Source organism: Aythya marila (assembly GCF_965140915.1).
Source record: "Aythya marila genome assembly, chromosome: 2".
Classification (NCBI taxonomy): domain Eukaryota; kingdom Metazoa; phylum Chordata; class Aves; order Anseriformes; family Anatidae; genus Aythya; species Aythya marila.
The window spans coordinates 52,209,476-52,227,047 of record NC_139043.1 but is presented as its reverse complement, the minus strand read 5'-3'; the positions used below and the strand labels follow the sequence as shown (position 1 = coordinate 52,227,047).

General features: G+C 42.4%; 1 protein-coding gene across 1 annotated transcript; it reads right to left on the bottom strand.

The window, feature by feature from the left end:
* Positions 1 to 4,383: 4,383 nt before the first annotated feature.
* On the bottom strand, positions 4,384 to 17,359 carry CD83 (CD83 molecule). Its single transcript, XM_082752218.1, has 5 exons — positions 17,166 to 17,359; positions 16,915 to 17,045; positions 8,470 to 8,683; positions 8,258 to 8,361; positions 4,384 to 6,209 (listed from the first exon to the last, which is right to left on the bottom strand). The coding sequence occupies exons 1-5, from the start codon at positions 17,215 to 17,217 to the stop codon at positions 6,054 to 6,056; spliced, it is 657 nt and encodes a 218-aa protein (XP_082608344.1). The 5' UTR covers positions 17,218 to 17,359; the 3' UTR covers positions 4,384 to 6,053.
* Between the last annotated feature and the right edge of the window lie 213 nt (positions 17,360 to 17,572).

Below are 17,572 nucleotides of genomic sequence, written 5' to 3'. Positions count from 1 at the left end.
TCTGCAAAGGCTACCAAAAAGAGTATTTCATATTGAAACAAGACAGAATACAGAGAGGTGCCTCTGATAGTGTCCCTCTTATTCTCTCATGTGTTTGTCCTTGAGCAAAGAGGTGGAGTTTAAAAATCAAGTTTATTGTAAACAATACCGCATTTTAAACCTGCATTTTCATTCACTTGTTTTTAACTGAGGGACAAGGGTTCATTGTCCTTTTTTGAGGCACAAAATTGTCCATTGATCATTTTTCTTCTGTCTTGCAGCTACTCTTTGTACTGTAGCCTACACAGTTTTGAGATACCTTTGGTCATCGGTGGCAGCAAGCAGATGTCATGAAGTGGTCTATACGTGATGGAAATCTCCCAAAGTAGTGATGAATAATGGTCCTCTGACCATGAATAGACCTGCAGAATAACTGAGGTGGGAGGAGACCTCAGCAGTCTCTAGTCCAACCTCCTGCTCAAAGCAGGGTGAGCTGTGGTGCTGCCCAGGTAGCTCAGGGCTTCGTCCACTTAGGCTTTTAAAACTTTCAGGGATGGAGACTGCATAGCCCATATGAGACACATCTGAGCAGTGCTGTGCTCAGCACACTGACCGATCAGGGGAGCTGGAGCATCCCCAACAGCTCAGCTGCCCACCTCAACCCCACCAGCAGCCACATCGCAAGGGAGGAGTGCTAGCTGGGGCTAACAAAGGCAGGGGGTTAATTTCTCCTGGCTTGCACGTAACCCTGCACTTTCAGCTCAGTAGATGGAAAGAATGTGATTAAACTGGTGTTGATACCAAGTCTGAGAACAGATGTGAGAGTGAATTGGCAGAGCTGGAATTCATATGGGATGAAAATAGCAAAAGGGAGTGGGTGGAAACTGTCACACATTTGTTTTACAGGTGCTTGTTCTAGACCCCAGCATTTGCAGACACTCCTGCCTTTTATTCTTATGAGTTTCCATTATTCAGATTTCTCTGATCAGCAGGTCCTTTTTTCATCCAGCTTTTCAGTCCTCCTGTTTTCTCACCTGAAAGACAATGTGGGCACAAACTTCCCTTCAGCTCCAAGTAGACAACAAGGTATAAGTATTGCCACTTTCCCTGCCCCTTGCACGAGACAACACTTCAACTCATTCTCTCCCATTTGTAGGTAGGGAAACTGAGGCACATCATCAAAAAGCTTAAAAACAAACAAACACAAATGTTATAGTGTATTTTTACTCCCTTCACAGAGACAGCTGAAAACTTGCAAGGAGTAAATCCCAAGGTTGTGCTGGGTTTTTGCAGTCTGTGTTTCCCTCAGGACCTAAGAGGACCTCAGGACCTCTTAGTTGTAGCCCCTTGCCTTCATTCTTGTCCGTGGGCTGCTTGTTTTATTTTGCACTCTCTGTAACGTCTGCCTGGAAGCATTGTAACAGAGTGAAGGCTTAAAATCAGCAGAGGCTGTCCATTTATGGCATAAAAGATGCACATGTATCTTGGCTTTTTCCATCAAAGGGTGGGAAGACTTGCAGGGCTTGGACGTACGATGCAGCCTTCAGAAGACCCACCGCTCCTTGCAGCGACCCGTGTCAGGCTCACCACCACCCATTCCCTTGGTGGATTTTTCAGGATTTACGTGATTGCTCTGGAGATCCAGCAGCACACTTCCCACAGCCTTACACAGAAATAATATCAGCTGTAGTCAGCGAAAAGCAGAGAACTGCAAACACAGGTCTTGGCAGGGAAATGAGAGGGAACAGACCATTAACCAAAAAAAAAAATTTGATATCACATTTGTTTGTAACTCTTTAACCTCCCCAGTAGACTGCTCTACAAATAACTAAGAGTTAGGGTTTTGCTGATGCTCACTTAAAAAGGAGATGTGGGGGAAAGCACCTCCACTCTACCTCTAACTACGCAGCTGTAGCACGATGTAGAATTGTTGCCTTCATGTATAGGGACAAAAATCAATCACAGGTCCCAAAGTGCAGCCGTGTTGGTTGGGAAGGTCATTGAATACCCTCAGCAGCTCAATAGACTTGGAGCAAGACTCTGCCTGTGCAGCTCTGCTGCTCAGCTCCATGCTGGGATGGGGAAGCAGTGAACTGTGGGCACCAGAGAAATGATCCTCATGCTCTCCAAAGCTGTCCCAGAAAAAAAAAAAAAGGAGGGACAGAGACATTCAGATGTAGAAAGCGCCGTGCTCTCTGTACAATTCACAGGCATGTGCCAAGGATTGCTTTGGCACATGTGGGTGAACACAAGCCCGCTTGTAGCTTCTGCTCAGGAGAAATAGGTGGAAAACTGTGCAGCCTTCACTGCAAATAATAACGTGGCAGTGCTCAAGGTCACTGTCAGCCTGGGTTATCTGCTGTGTAAGTGCCAGCCACACAAATCAGGCTTAGCTAAGGGCTATAACTCATATACTCAGCTTTTTGTGGATTATGTCCTTTAGCTTTCCCTCATTGGCATTTTGTATATTCATTTAGGTTCAGTGTACGACTGATGCAATTTCTCTTTGGGCAAATTTCCCCATGTGGTGCACTGTTTCTCTGCATATTCCTTAATTACAGGCATACAAACTAGCTGGGTATGTGTAATTTTACACATAATGCTTATTGTTATCTTTGAATGCAGATGGTTCATCTTTGGACAAAACAATATAGAAATAAAGGTTGGGGGTGGAGGGGGGGGAATAATAAAATCAATGATGGAGGTATAAAACCAGGAAGAAATATTAACAAGAAAGCTTCTGTGGCTAAGGCACCCACAGGAGAGTCAGGCAATCTCAGATCGCTTCTGACCCAGGGTGCTTCAGAGCTCCGTAAGCATTCTGATTTCCAGGTGTCTTTAGCTTTTATTTATAAAAACAAAGATCATGGCATTTCCCACCTCATGGGTTTATTGAGATCAACTGAATTCCTGATCTAAAAGGTGTTGTAAGAAAGTAGTATAAAGAATGGTTCTAGCATGCATATGTGTTAATATATTATCAACAAAACTAAAGACATTAATAAGAAGAGTGGTGGTGAAGAAAACAAATGTTTCTGTCCAAGAAAGCAATTATTCTGTATAATCAAAACAGCCTCTAGATTGTGCAACAGACAGATGCGCCGTGCTGGAGTGTTAAAGTCTGAAGAATGTGTGCGTGTGCCTGTGTGTGCTGGGCTAGCTGGGGCAGTAATTTTGAAATAGGCTATTTACCTTCACAGGTCCACATTATAAGGAAAAGAACATCTCTTCTGAGATATAATGTTGAGAAATGTGTAGCTGACTCTGTAAGACTGTCAGCCAAGGCATGGCGTTTGGTTGGTTGGTTGGTTGTTTTTTTTTGTGTCTGTGTATTAGCACTGAAGCCCCTGTAATAGGTTAGCTTTTATCTTTCAGGTGTCTGCTTCTCATTATTAATAGTTTTAATAGATTCTTTACATTCATTGTTTCACTTACATTCATTAACAGTTTCTTTACATTCCTTACATCCCAGATGTCCAGGCACCCTCACCACTTTAGGAAGCTGCCTGTTTCTTTCTAGTTCTGTGATTCAGTCAAGCATAAGGCTTTATCGCTGCTTATTCTTTCTAAACTCTTTTAACACATTTAAGTGGCCTTGAACATAATCACTTCTTCAGCACAGCTGGGCCTACAGCAAATCTCCAGAATCAACCAGCCTGAAACTTCTGAGCCTGAAATTTGACTCCTGGTGTTTAGCCTCAGGCCCGATCTTCTGTATTGCAGACAGTTTGGCTCAGGAAAAAAAAAAAAAAAAATAGGAGGGGGGGCATAGTTGTTTACACAAAGTCTCATTTTTCATTCAGTCCTATCTGATCTGATCCTATTTATACATCTGAAGAAACAATTTTAAGTGTTTCAGCCTTTGTTGCTGAAACAACTATTATCAGCCCCTTTCAAGTGAATTACCCCTTCTTTCCCCTTGTCCCCTCTGCTAAAAAAAAAAAAAAAAAAAAAACTAAATAAGCTGATTGTTAGGCATTATGCATTTCTGATCACATGGAGAATCATGAATTACCTACGTTAGTTAGGAGGTTATTACACATTCACAGTTCAGCTCATACTGTTGCCATCTAAATATGCAGGTAATCCATGATGGTGACCCACGTTAAAAAATAAGCACAGTCCTAATGTCTTGCCTGTCAGTAGGGGACAGGTGTTTTTGAATGCACTTTTGACAGAAAGTGAAATTTTGAGGAAAATTTAAATGATCTTAATTCCTTAGAAATGCATAAAATTATCCATTGCTTAATCAATTATTCACACATGCATGCCATCTCCCACAGAAGAGGCTGGATCAGGCATCTACATTATTTGATGTAATTAAGTTGGTTGTAAAATAAAATGCAATTGATACGGATTATTGCTGGGATTATTTGCCATATGTGGCACACAGAAAAACAAATGGTAGGTTACCTCTGAATTTTTATTTCAAGTATGTTACACACGTTTATATGTAAAAATTGATTATAAAAAAGCAAATGTGACATTAATTCACCATGCCCTAAGTAAATTGCATATCCCTTGTAACCATTCTTCTGGTCAGGAGCTCATTGGACTCCATCAACGTAGACACCTACCCCTCTCACAGAGAAGCTACTTAGTGATGCATGGTGCTTTCCTCCTATCAACACTTCAAAATTAGTTGAAATATTATAGAAAGAGCCTCTTTGTCACAGCCAGGAATTCTGAACTGCAATAAAAAAAAAAAAAATCCCAGAGCTGCAGTTTAACTTTCAAAGGGTTTTTGTTTTCTTGGTTGGTTTGTTTTGTAGAAGGTATTGATTGTGTTCTCATGTGTCTGCAAATTCTGATGTTTTGGCACAAATTCTCATGTGGTGGCATAAACACCCACTGTCACTGTAGATCCTTCTTGCTTCACCTTCTGCACTGGCAGCACAGGAAGTGGGGTTACTTGATCTCAGTCTCCAAAACATCTCTTGTCCTCCTCAGCCCAAAAGGATAAGTCTTCTCTCTCTTATACTGCGTGTCTGAGTTCAGCTTCTCTCATAGCCTTGTTTCACATAAACTACACACTGTCAACACCAGAAGCTGAAGTTCATTTGCCCCGTCTTCTCTTCCTGTATCTCTTGGCTGACCCAAATCATCCCAAAGATACTGATGGTTGATTTCTTCCAAGCCGTGAACTTGGTCATCGCTGGTGTAATTTGACTGACATAGGCTTCATTTCATGTATTTGGCTTCTTATTTTATAAACCACAAAGTAAGCCATCTTTGTGTATCCTTAACATCACATGCTGCTCCCCTCTTATTTTTGTTTCCTCAAGGTTAACAGTCTTCTTGAAGCTCCCTATGGATTAACCTATCTATGGACATCTCTAGGAAATGACAGATGGACCCATTATGCAAGTGCAACCCTTCTCTTGCAGAGATAAAAAGTCCCTCTCAGTCCAAGAAGATTCCCAGAATATTTTCTCCCTTCCTACACTTCAGCCTGTCTGTCACTCCAAGATTTAAAAATGCATGTTGATTTGAATCATCCAGGACAACATTATGAAGCTACCTCTTCACCATAGTTGAATGTCGTACAAGTCATATCTCATTTGCAGTACAGGAACTGCACCCAGGATCAGTCTCGTAGTGCGGAACAGAGAAAACCCTGCACACTTAGCTTCTCTGAAAATACTGCAGCAGCTGCGGTGTTTGCCTTTGCAGGACTATTAGTTCACTGGCAGGCCTAATACCCAGGCTTTGCACTGCCATGGTGTCCCTACAACCTGGTCCGCATATCACAGGAGTAGTCCATCTTGCTCAGAACAAGAGGGCTGCATGGCATAGTGAGAAATCTTGATACCAGCTTCTTTAACAGCTTCATGATACCATTGCGTAGCTGTAATGGCATTTGTCAGCCACCTAGCACCAAAAGTTACTGTAGTGAGTACCAGTGCTTTTTGAAGGCTTGTCCAGCACAAGCACATCACTGACGGGTTACCCGTGCCATCAGGCAGTCCTGAAGAGGCCGTATGTCGTTGTTTCTCTCCTCTCCGTACCACCCAGCTACTCATCCCACGTCATATGTTTACTGATGAGTCCATGGTGCCATCAACAGCATCAGCTTAGACAGAGCTTGACGTAACCCCATTTTTGCACATGCTGTCACCATTTAAAACCTGGAAAGTTTTCATTTCTTGTACGTTGAGGAGGGTGAGCATGTGTTTCTCATCTTTGCTGTTCTTATAACTGGGAGACATACTCTCGTTTCTTAGGCATGTCTAGAACAAAAATCAGAAAAGAAAGTTTAAAATTGAGAGTTCCTGTGAAACACAAAACTTTCAAAGTTCAAAAAATTTGCTTTTTCTTCTTGCTAACCATAGCTCATTACACCTTTTAAATTTATTTGTCAACAGAAGCACCCAGCATAAAGAAAAGCTGTTGTTTCTTGTGCAGTGAGCAAGCTTTATAGGGCAAAACCCTTAGTCACAGAGGGCAATTTCTATTTAATTCGAATTTTTAAACGAGTAGGTTTTGCATTAAGTGTGTTTGCACCTGTCCTCAATACAGGCCTGTCTCCAAAGTATTTTCATCAAGTTGTCAAGGTGAAGCCCAAGTCCTGCCACCACTCTTAAACTTAATGCCACTTCTGAATTTAGTGGAGATCAGGCACAGGGAGGACAAGGCAACCTGTAAGAACTTAACAGACGTTTTAAATAATGAAGCTCCTTTGTGAGAACAGAGCAATATTAAACATTGATGAAAGCTATGTTGATACCTGAGAATGGACTCTCACCCAAGACTAAGTTACAGGTAATCCCATCAGAATGCTTATCTTCTGATATGGCTCTGCTTTTTTTTTTTTATTATTTTCATTTTTATTTTCTTAGCACCACTAAAACTGGACATTTTTTATCTAATTTCTTCAGAGGGAGATTTCTTCAGAGATCTGAAATTCTTTCAGGACATTGAGCAGAACTGAGGCATCTGTCTTTTTCTGAGTGATATCCTTGCTTTCATACTTTCATCCTAACAAATTCCTACAAGATTTATCTTGTCAAACTTTAGTCTGAATGGCACAAATTACTGGCAGGATTGTCAATCTAAAAAGGAGACAGGCATAAATTTAATTGCTCCCTGAAGGTACATGAAAAGCTACATTTAGCTGCAGCTAATTAGATATTCTCCAATCAACAGTTATGATTCATCTGCTGATGAACAAAACAATAAGGCAAATATGAAATAGGCAACAAAAGTTAAATTTGGCCTCCCAAATTGTTGGGGTTGTTTTGGTTTTAATAACGCCTACCTGTAGCTCCATCTCATTGCAATCTCAGAGGAAGGGGAAAGCAGAACAAACCCATTGTTTGGAGATGTAGCTAGTCTTTGCACTGCTCTGAAACCCAAAGCCCATGACGCCTCTAAGTCATAAAACAGAGGCCTCCTGAGTTTTGTGCACGATGAGGGGATGGGGGGACTTCCCTGCTATCACAGACACGGCACGCGTTTGCTCCTGTGTTTGCTCTTCTCCTAACCTTCTCCAGAACTACCAGTAAGAATTAAGGGTAGAGATAAAACCTCCAAAGAGGAATGGGTATTTATGTTGCAATGTATTCATCTGATGATTCTACACTAGTGCTTTTCTGTTCAGTACGCTCATCAGCTTTTTGCCAAGTGAATCTAAGGAAATGGATGGCATGCTTTGCTGAACTATTAATGTCTGCCTTTGCTTGTAATGTTAATTTACAATTCCAGATTAACTCTCCCTGAAAGATCTTAAAGCAGAAGTTTAAGAACAAAGAACTTGACAAAAAATGCCCATCTGACATGGGATTGTTGCTGTTTTAGGTGTAGGACCTGAAGCAAAAAATAGGTGGACTTGAATTTGTTCACTAGGCTGTCACACAAAGCAGTGTCAGGGGTGGGGAGAGGATCCCAGATGTCTGCGCCTCTGTCTGGGCAAATTCTGCTCCCAAGTACCAAACCAGAAGGGCTGTTAAACTCTTGAACCAGAGAACAACTTGCACTTGGAGTAACTGGAAGCAGAAATGAGCAGCAGGGTGCAGGAAAATAACTGTCTGTTTTAGGTTAGCTCAGGGTGGAGTGAAATGTTTTATCTCTTTGGGGCTCCATCCTGTGTTACTTGTGCACCTGAGTTTCTGTCTGGTTTCAAAAATACTGTGTGAGTATTTAAAGGATACGGTCATAAATTAGTATGATGGCCAACTTCTGACTGGCTTTGTTAAGGTGGTGCAGGCAGAGAAAACAAGCAGGGCATTTCTGGTGATTTGGGTTAGTTGTTATGTTTGTGATAAAGAGAATTACTTACACAGGTAAAAAAGATGAGCAGCAAGTAAAAAATCCCGAGGCAAGTCAGCATGAAAAGCTCAGCTTTGTATTTTCTTAGTTTTTCATCTTCTATTCCAGGGCAACCTAAAATGTAAAACACAAAGTGTTACACTGTTCTGTAAAATATTTTTGAACTGTTGTTTTTGTGAAATGCCACGCAGACCATGGAGCAGTTAAGAACCATAACTATACCTGTTACTTTTAGTGTGACGGTGCCACTTAGATTGTGTTCTCCTCCTTGTTCCCCCCAAGTGCATTTGTATGTGCCACTGTTTTGGCTGGTAGCATTTCTGATCCTCAGCGAAAAGGTGTCATTGGTGAGCTCCAGGGACCCTCCAAGTCCTTTCGGATAATGAGATTCCACATCAAGGATTTTCCACGCTACTCCATCACCATCTCCAGCCATCTGGAAAACACAAATATGTTTCTTGTCGTGGGCAACCACATCATCCCAAGCTTTAGGAGAAAGAGTTTTAAAGCTGGCTTACATGTATGACTGAAAATGCAGAGGCTGAAGCGAGGTGGGGAAAGAAGCTCAAAAGCATCCAATACATTCACATTCCAACCCAAAAGTACTTGATTTTTTTTTTCCTTAAATAAACACTGCATTTAAGAAAGTGAGTGCTTACGAGCACTTGCAGAACTATTCGTAATTTGCCTCACTTGGACAAAATGCTGGCCGAGATGCTACGTGGTGAAAGGCAGTGGTAGAAATGTGCTCTCAAAGCCTCTGAGCAGAGGCCCCAGCATGGTTCCAGGAGGGAAAGACAGCCCACAGGGAGGGAGCTGCGGCAGAAGGTGGTGGCCTACCCCGCTGTGAGAGGTGGCTTCAGGGACCAGGCTTCCCCAGGAGAGCGTGGCAGGGAGTGCAGGCCTGGGGTTTGTGCTGCCTTACACCAGCTTTTGTGACCCCAGTGCCTGAAACCACGGGGCCTCTCTGGAGGAGTGGGAGCGCCCCTCTCCCCTCAGCTCTTTGTTGGAACCACAGAGCACAAATTGCTTTGACTCCTTTGGATGCAGTTGCGTGAAGGTCACAAGCAGGTTTTTGGTGTGCTTTGGGAGCGTTTGTATGTTGAATTTCTTAATTGTAACCAGAAGAGCTACATTCCTTGGCGTTGCTGAGAGGCTGCTGGAGGAATGAAGCGTATTCCCAGAACAGCTCGTACTGCGGGGCAATAGGATGCGCTGAAAATGACAATTGGCTGGGAACCACAAAGAAGAGAGGAATCCCTAACTTGATTTGAAAGATGGGAGAAGGGTTTGAATTAGCCCGTGTCCATTCTTATTCATTGATGCTGCTCCCTGGGATTTGAGGCAGCCTGCCCTCTGTGAAGGTTTCCTGGTAATGAATTCAGGCTTTCTGTGGACCAGAGCTAGCTCACACAGTCCAAGGCTCAGCTTTTCAGCCAAAGCTATAACTAACGTAAGGCAAAGCTTTTTTATTATTATTTATTATTTTATTTTAATAGGCATATTTTTGGGTTGCATGTCTTTGCTTACTTACTGCCAGTATAGCTACTGCATCAGGGTATAGCAGTTACACTGTAAGTTATTAAAATTAACACAAGGCTAGGAGTATCTGGTTTCTCTTTCATGTGTTTGCATGAAGAAAGCATACTTGGGAATCTGGAGAGAAATATGGGCCTGATGCTCTGTCATGCTTTTGTTCTTTGAAAACAAAAAGTGGTGTAAAATACCAGTTGGGGAACTTTTCAGGAACTGGGGAATTAGACAAAAGTACAAGATTTTCCTAATTATTAAGGTCCTTTCTCAGAAAGTTTTGTGTGTGTTTTTTGTCTTTTTGGTTTTTTAAGCACATCAACTGAAACAAGGAGCAGTAATTCCCTGGGACTTTCCACGCTATATACAGCAAGAGGGAAGAAAGTACCTTCTTCCTCTTAATCCCCCCATAAAATTACCCCAGCTTCTCTTTCTGATTATGCTCAATCCCAGGCAGCTAAGAGATGAGCAGTACCTATGGTGGTTTTCAGGCTGTCAGGACTTCACTTTGCTACTGGGACTGAAATACCTTCAGGCCCTGCACATTGTCAGAGCGGCAGCCAGAGCAATCCTAGTGCATGGGCTGGGTCCAGGTCTGGTTACAAGTGGGTCAATAGCAGTTAAGTGGATAGAGTTGACCTCCCTCAGATCTAATTTTCACCATTCTCGCTTCCTTTACCATCCCCTTCCTCACTGAAATATAAAACTGCCCATAGGGCACTAAGGAGAACAAGCCTGGCTGCCCTGGATTTTTGTTTGATGGTTTGTTTTCTTTTTTTTTTTTTTTTGTTTTATTTACCAATAAATAAATAAATAAATACATTACTGATAGCTTAAATAATTGCTGTCCTGGATGGTAAATGACACAGTGATTTCTTGTGGCTGAGACTTGGGGATCAAAAAACACTTTGATCGTTCTGTATGCAATTGTAATAACTGCTGGTATAAGGGAGAAGCAAATGAAGTCCACATATCCTATGCCTGACTGTGCACTTATTCCCAGTGAGATTTTGGATTATTTATCTTCCTTATTTTTATGGGGGCACTGAGATTTGATTATTGCCTCCAAAGCTTTCTGAGGAGCTTGGTTTAAGCATAATTACAGTCACAAGTACTGTGACAGTACCATGGGGACAGGCAAGCCAGAAGGACTCCCTCTGTGTAAGGCAAAGCACCGTCCTCAGGGCTGCATGAACTACATGCCTGTCCCCAAAATAGAAGACAAAGTTACTGTGTGGCCTAATCTGGCTCCCTCACTTGGGGAGAAACCAGGAGTGACCTGGATGGGGGTTCATGAACCTTTGCCGTCGGGATGGAGGAGGAAAGGTTCATGGGCACAGGTTTAATTCTGGGTTTGTGTGCTGCTTCTTCTCCATTAAATCTCCCCTTCAGTGGGGAGCAAAGGCAGGCAGGCCTGGTGTTGACCATGTGCCCGGCAGCCTCCCTTACATTTCTGAGGCTACAGAGACATCTGGTGGCATTTTCCCAGCCTCTACATGCAGCACATCCATTCTTACTCAAAGACCACAGCGATCCTTGCCCTGACACTTGAACCAAGCTTTTCTCCATTTCAATCTCATCTCCTGCTACCTCATCAAAAAGCATCAAGCCCTCCCCTTTTAAATTCCACAAGTAGCAAGGAAACAACTGAGCAAGTTTTCACAGGATGGCCCAGTCATTTAAAGGGAAGTCCTAGAAGCATTCAGCAGTCTGCCTCTAGCTCTGTTCAAGCTTACTTTTTCCCCAAACCAAATTAAAATTACAAAAATGCCACTGTGTTTGCCACCCCCTTGTAAATTACTTGGCAGGCTCTCACCAGACAGATCATTTGTGGCTCAGGTGCCTATGATCACCCAGCACCAATTCATGCCAAGTCTCCTCCAGGTGAAGGAACAGCCGGAGGTAATTTCTAGGGGTTTCACCCAATTAATTCCCCGTGAGCTCAGAGGGATCGAAGCAAATGCTGTTGGTGACGTCAATCCACTTGTGTAGGGACCATCCTCTCCTTTAATCAGTAACAAAATGCTTTCTGCCTATGTCTGTGTTTCATTTCCCTTCTGCTATGCTGGCGAGTGAGCCACAGCATGCTGCCTCCCCCTGCTCACCACCTCCAGCAGGAGGAAGGGGAGTTGGGCTTTTCCTGCTGCCACCTTCATTGTTAGTGGCTTTACCAAAATCCAAAAAACAAATCATGAGACCTGTGGGTGCCCATCAGAACACTACTGAGCCTATTTGCATTGAAAGGGTCTCAAAACCATGTTGTCTGCCGGGGACAACTGAAGCATGAGTTTTGCTGCGAAGTGAGGACCTGTAGGCAGGCACTATCACTCTGCTTATTTGCATAAAACTCTCCATTGAGAACATTAAACAGAGAAAAAGAAATGTAAGTTTATGTGGGGTTTTTCTGTTGTTTTGCCCTTGTCACATATACAGGGACCAGAAGCTAGCAAGGACCAGAATTAAGACCTGAGAGTCCTGGTGGCTGCCAAGGTGACCAGGAGCTGGTGATGAGCCCTTCTTGCAAAGAATGTGAACAGCCTCCTGGGACGCCCTAGGACATGCTGGAGCAGGTTCAGCAAAGGGCCTCAAAGTTAATTAAGGACTCAGAGTATCTGATGTTCAAATTGAAGCTGAGAGAGTGGGGACTCTTCAACTTGGAGTACACAAGGCTTGAGGCATCCTGCTATGTATAAACACCCCTTGGGGGGGGAGAGGGCAGGATAAAGAAAACAGAGGCAGAATCTTCTCAGTGGCCTTCAATGACAAGACAAGAGGCAATGGGCACAAACTGAAACTCAGGACATTCAACTTCAACATAAGAAAGCCTTTTTTTACTGCAAGGGTGGTTGAACTGGCACAGGTTGTGGAGTCTCCATCCTTGGACTTATTCAAAACACAACTGGACGCGGAACTGAGAACCCTTCTCTAGCTGCCTTATTTTTGTGAGTTTAACAGAAAGATTTTCCACTTCCCAAAAGCTTGGAAACATTTGGTCTAAAGAGGTTATGATTTTCTTATATGTATTCTCTAGCCAGTTGACTGATTCCTGTAAGTTTCTCCTGGCCTGGAACGTATTGGTTAAGAGTGGTGATACTGTGGATATTAAAATGGGATAGGTATGACTGAAAATACTGCTGAGCTGATATATTTCTGTTTTCTGACTGGATGAATTCTGAGAAATAAGTAGAACAATGCTTCCAAGATTTGCCACTAAACAAAGGCAGTTCACCCATGCTGTAGCACTTGCACCCAACTAATCAATTAAAACTTAATTTTATCATGTATGTGTGAAAGCAAGCTGATTTTAAGTCAATTTATGTTCTTTGCTCTCATTAAACACCTTTTCTCATCACACTTTTCCCAGATTAAGGTGGCACTTTGGCTCCCAGGTAAATCAAACTGCCAATACAATCCACTTTTCCTATAAAAGCAAATTTTTATTTGAAGCAAAATGGTCCAGGCCCAAAACTGATGTAAGTTTAAAGGTGGAATGTATTAACACAATTTTTATTTTTTTTTTTCTGAGGGTGGGATGATCGTAAAAATAGTTTTGTTTAAAATTTACCAAGAATAAAGGCCAAGTTGAAATTTCTGACTGCTAAAGAGATCTAAAAACTCTATATGCAGCCAGAAGGAATTTATTTTCTGAAAGTAAAATATCTAGAATTCTGGCAATGCCTGATAGCCAACATATAATGAATTGCAACTGAGCTGAAACCACTTAATAGGTACATTTTGCAGCACAAAAGCACTTTCACATTTGATTAGCACTGAAGGTGCATCCATATGGTTCCTATATGGTGTCATGTAGAGATATGAGCATTAAATCTGAAGGAAAAAAAGTTTTTTTTCTCTAAAATTGATATAAGTTTGGGGCACATGTGACTGAATTCTGCCTGTGCTTTAGAGAAAAATAACAAAAACAAAACAAACCCAAAGCAGCAGTAAAGGAATTGGCATTAGCCAGCCCCACTGGAAAAGCCCTCTGACTCATGCAAACAGCCTTGCTATTGTGTAGGATGCCCTAGCTCAGGTCAGACAACAGAAATGTTTTGGTCATGAAATCACTTCCACTGCTCTCTTCCTGCCTAAGTCATGAACGCGTAGGAGCCACCTGAAGCCAGATAGATGTCTGAGTTTGACTGTGTTTCTTTGGGTAGGTTACAAAATAGATTGAAGCAATTTAGCAACTATTTACCTATGCTAATAGATAATAACTATGCACATTTTGCAAAAGTAATTTCCTATGAAGGAAGGTGAGATTAATGTTAAACATCTATAAAGTTTCTCTTCATTTTGTAATTTGACTTCCCCCTCTAATTCTGCCACAATTTTATATTTTTCGGGGAAGTGTTATAAAGTTAACAGACTTCTCTCCACTGTAGTATAGCCTTCTATCCTCTTCCTCAAAATTTGTTTTAAATTAAGACTGTTCTGAGTACTACATGAGCAACATAGCTAAATATCCAGTGGGACTTCATTTGTGTGTTTCAACTTGATTTTCGAACTGGATATAAAGTGATAATTATACATTTTTATGAAGTGGTTCTCATTTTCAATGTACTATACAAAGAGAAACTGTTCAGTTTCCAATAGCTCTGTGAGGCAGAACGCTAGCTAAAGTTTCATTGCCCAGACTCTCATTTCATAGATGGGCCATAGACATTCAAACCAGTATTTCCACATGCAATTGCCAATGCCTGTGTGCTTTTGCAAAAATGCCCTAGTTTTCATTTCTCAGTTGGCAAACATCTGCAATGCTGATAGTTTTATGGCACACGGGTTGCTCCACACCCCTCAGAACGGACCACCCTTGGCGGGCAGCATCATTATGAAAAGTTTCTCACTAATTTTCTCAAGGCCACTTAATGAACGGGGTGAGACCTGCAGCAGGCTGGAGGAGGAGGAGGAGGACTTGGTCCTCTACCTTCTCCATGCACTAGGCATGCTTACTTTAAATATTTCGAAGTAACAATCATTTTGTCTGAGCTTGACTGACTTTGATCCTAATTCTGCACAGGATTACTCACACGCTTGATTTTGTGCCTACAAATAATCCTGCTGGCTCCAAGAATACTGGGCGTTTGACAGGTTAAACACATACATGCCTATTTGCAGTACGCGGCGTTAGCAACAGCGAAGGAACTGTTAAATGTAATGCTTCCTTTTTACTTTCAGCTGGATTTTGACACCAGAGTATTAACTCCTTCACACAGAACTGACACAGGAGGTACTTTAAAATGGCAGTTTGTTGTTCTTTTCTTCTTGTTTTTCTTTTCTTTTTTTAAGCATATCATATAAAGCTATTTAAAAGTATCTCTGAATTGATTGGAGCATGCATAGGTGCCAGTGGGGAAAAAGGTTGTTTTTTTTTTTCACCACATATTCACCCTGTGCAAACAGCTGCATGTGCAGCACTGTAATGTTGTCACCGTAATTTTTTTAAAGCAGCAGGAGCAAAGGTTAATTGCTTGCATTTATTGCACACTTCAAAGTGACCTCATACAAAAGATTTACCCTAAAAGCTGTTTGAACTTTATTGTCTGAAATTTCGTACTATTTGTCAGAATTACCTTTTAATTAGCCCTTCGGGGGTAAATGTGGTGTTTATTGATTATTCCTTCAGTTGTTGGTTTTTAAATAAGAGATTAATTCTGTGTTGGGTAGCCTAGTCAAAACCTGTCATTCCTCTAACCTCCTTGTGAAGTCTGGGATGGGGACAACAGCACACAGCCAAACTGGGGCAAGCAAAGAGGTATGGAAAATACACGCCCTTACCCAGCCTTTGAAGCAGAAGGCAAACAAGAATAAATTGATGTCTGCCCCACCTTCCACAGTGATGTTCAACCAAAGGTTCTCTCTTCTGTGTCTCTCACCTGCATTGAACCCAGCATCTTGGAAAAAGGAGACTATAGATGCTGCAGTTGCTGAGGGGCTCATCAACACTTGTTTGTAACAGATCTGATAGAGGTAGGCACCTTTGGGTTGCAGGTATCATCTAGTTGTTAGGCTGATGCTTATTATTGTAACAACACTGAAATTCAGATGCATTGCAAGTTTCAGCCACAGAATCCCCACCTAATGACACAGCTTATTTATTTACTGTGGGGGAATAATTTCCCCCTTCCTCCCTTCCACTGCTCCCCCATCAGATGGGAAAATAACTCTGTAACTACAACATTTTAAATTCCCAAATAGATCTTCCACTATTACAACAATCAACAGCAAGCTGGATTAGCAGGCAACCAGAGGACCACCAGGGCTAGCCCACAGCAAGCAGCAGGAATGCATGGCTGGGAGTGAGGAACGGGGCACAGCAAAGCTATCCTTTCTGTGTGTTAATTTGGCACACTGTAAACTGAAACTATGCACTGAGATGCAAGCACACAGTGCTGTGCAGCAAGTCGGCCACCGCTTGTTCAACCAGTGGACAAATTAGTTTATCTTTACAAGAAATTTCATCTTGAAAGTGGTTAGCAGTGCTTTCTGCTCATTAGCCGATGGACCCTTGTAGCTCTCCCACAAATAGATGGCAAGCAGGGTACTCCTGCATTGGAGATGGGGATTCTGACCCAGGGCAGCTGAGATGTGGCTTTTATTTTGTGACTACAAGAAGATAACTGAGAAGTTCTTACTCTCTGTCTGCGGTCTGCATTTTCTTCCAATATGCCCATCCCAACTAGCCAAATCTTTCTGAAGAAATGCAGTTATTTGTTTAGTTCTTCCATTTCAAAGAAAAAAGAAAAAAAATAATCTCCTGTTTGGGGGAAGATTAACCAAGCAACAATATCAATAATGTTGTAAGGTTTCAAGAAAAATCCTGGAAAGACTCCTCTTTGGAGTCATATTTGGCAGGCTGTACATGGGACATCCCCTGAATTCTGATCCCTGCAGGCTAGCAATTGTTAGATAGAAAAGCAGGCCAGGAGCAATTCAAGGATTACGCTCAGTCTGTCTACAATGACATGGAAAACTCCTGTTCCCTGTGATCAGCTCAAATGCTCTCATTGCTGCCTTATCTCTGCTGCCCTGACAGGAGGATGCCACTTCATAAAATAACCCATTTTTGTACAAGAGACGCCAGTATCAGGTACGAAAGCAAAGCAGACCGCTCAAGTAACTTAGGATTTTTCTTACTTTGTACCAAGACACTGTCTGGTAGGTGACCAAGGAGTCCTGAAGAACTTTACAGGGCAGCAGCGCTTCTTCATCACATCTCACAGCAACATCTGGGCCAGCTACAGCAGCCCCATGGACCAAGCACCACACTGCAAAGCACAGGTACACATTGCATTTAAAAGTGATTGCCTATGTAATGCTTCCCGTCTTCCCAAAACATAGCCCCACAAGCGTAGAAAAGTGTGAAAAGTGTGATGCTCCCCACTTACCATTGCACAGGGTGACGACCAGAGCGTAGGCTGCTGTAGACATGGCTTTCATTGCTTCAAATCACAGAGCAGCAGCACTGTGCCTCTTCACAGGACAGACTGTGAGAGCAGAGTGAAACTGCTACTGCTTCGAGAGTGATATTTCTGGAGACAGGCTGGGGAATCCCCCCCAGAACTTATCTCGAGGTGCCCCATGTCACAGGGAAAATCCCTACGTGTAGGAGCCAGTGCTCCTCCCATCACATCAGTCGGGTCCCTCCCATTTCTCTAACCGCCTGCAGTGGTAGCACCTCCCCTCTCTTGTATTATTATTTCCCACCCCCCTCTCCTGCACTGATCTCAACAGAGATATCATTGATCATAGGGTGCTGTGGGTCAGCATGAAGGGCATCAAAAATTGGCACTGC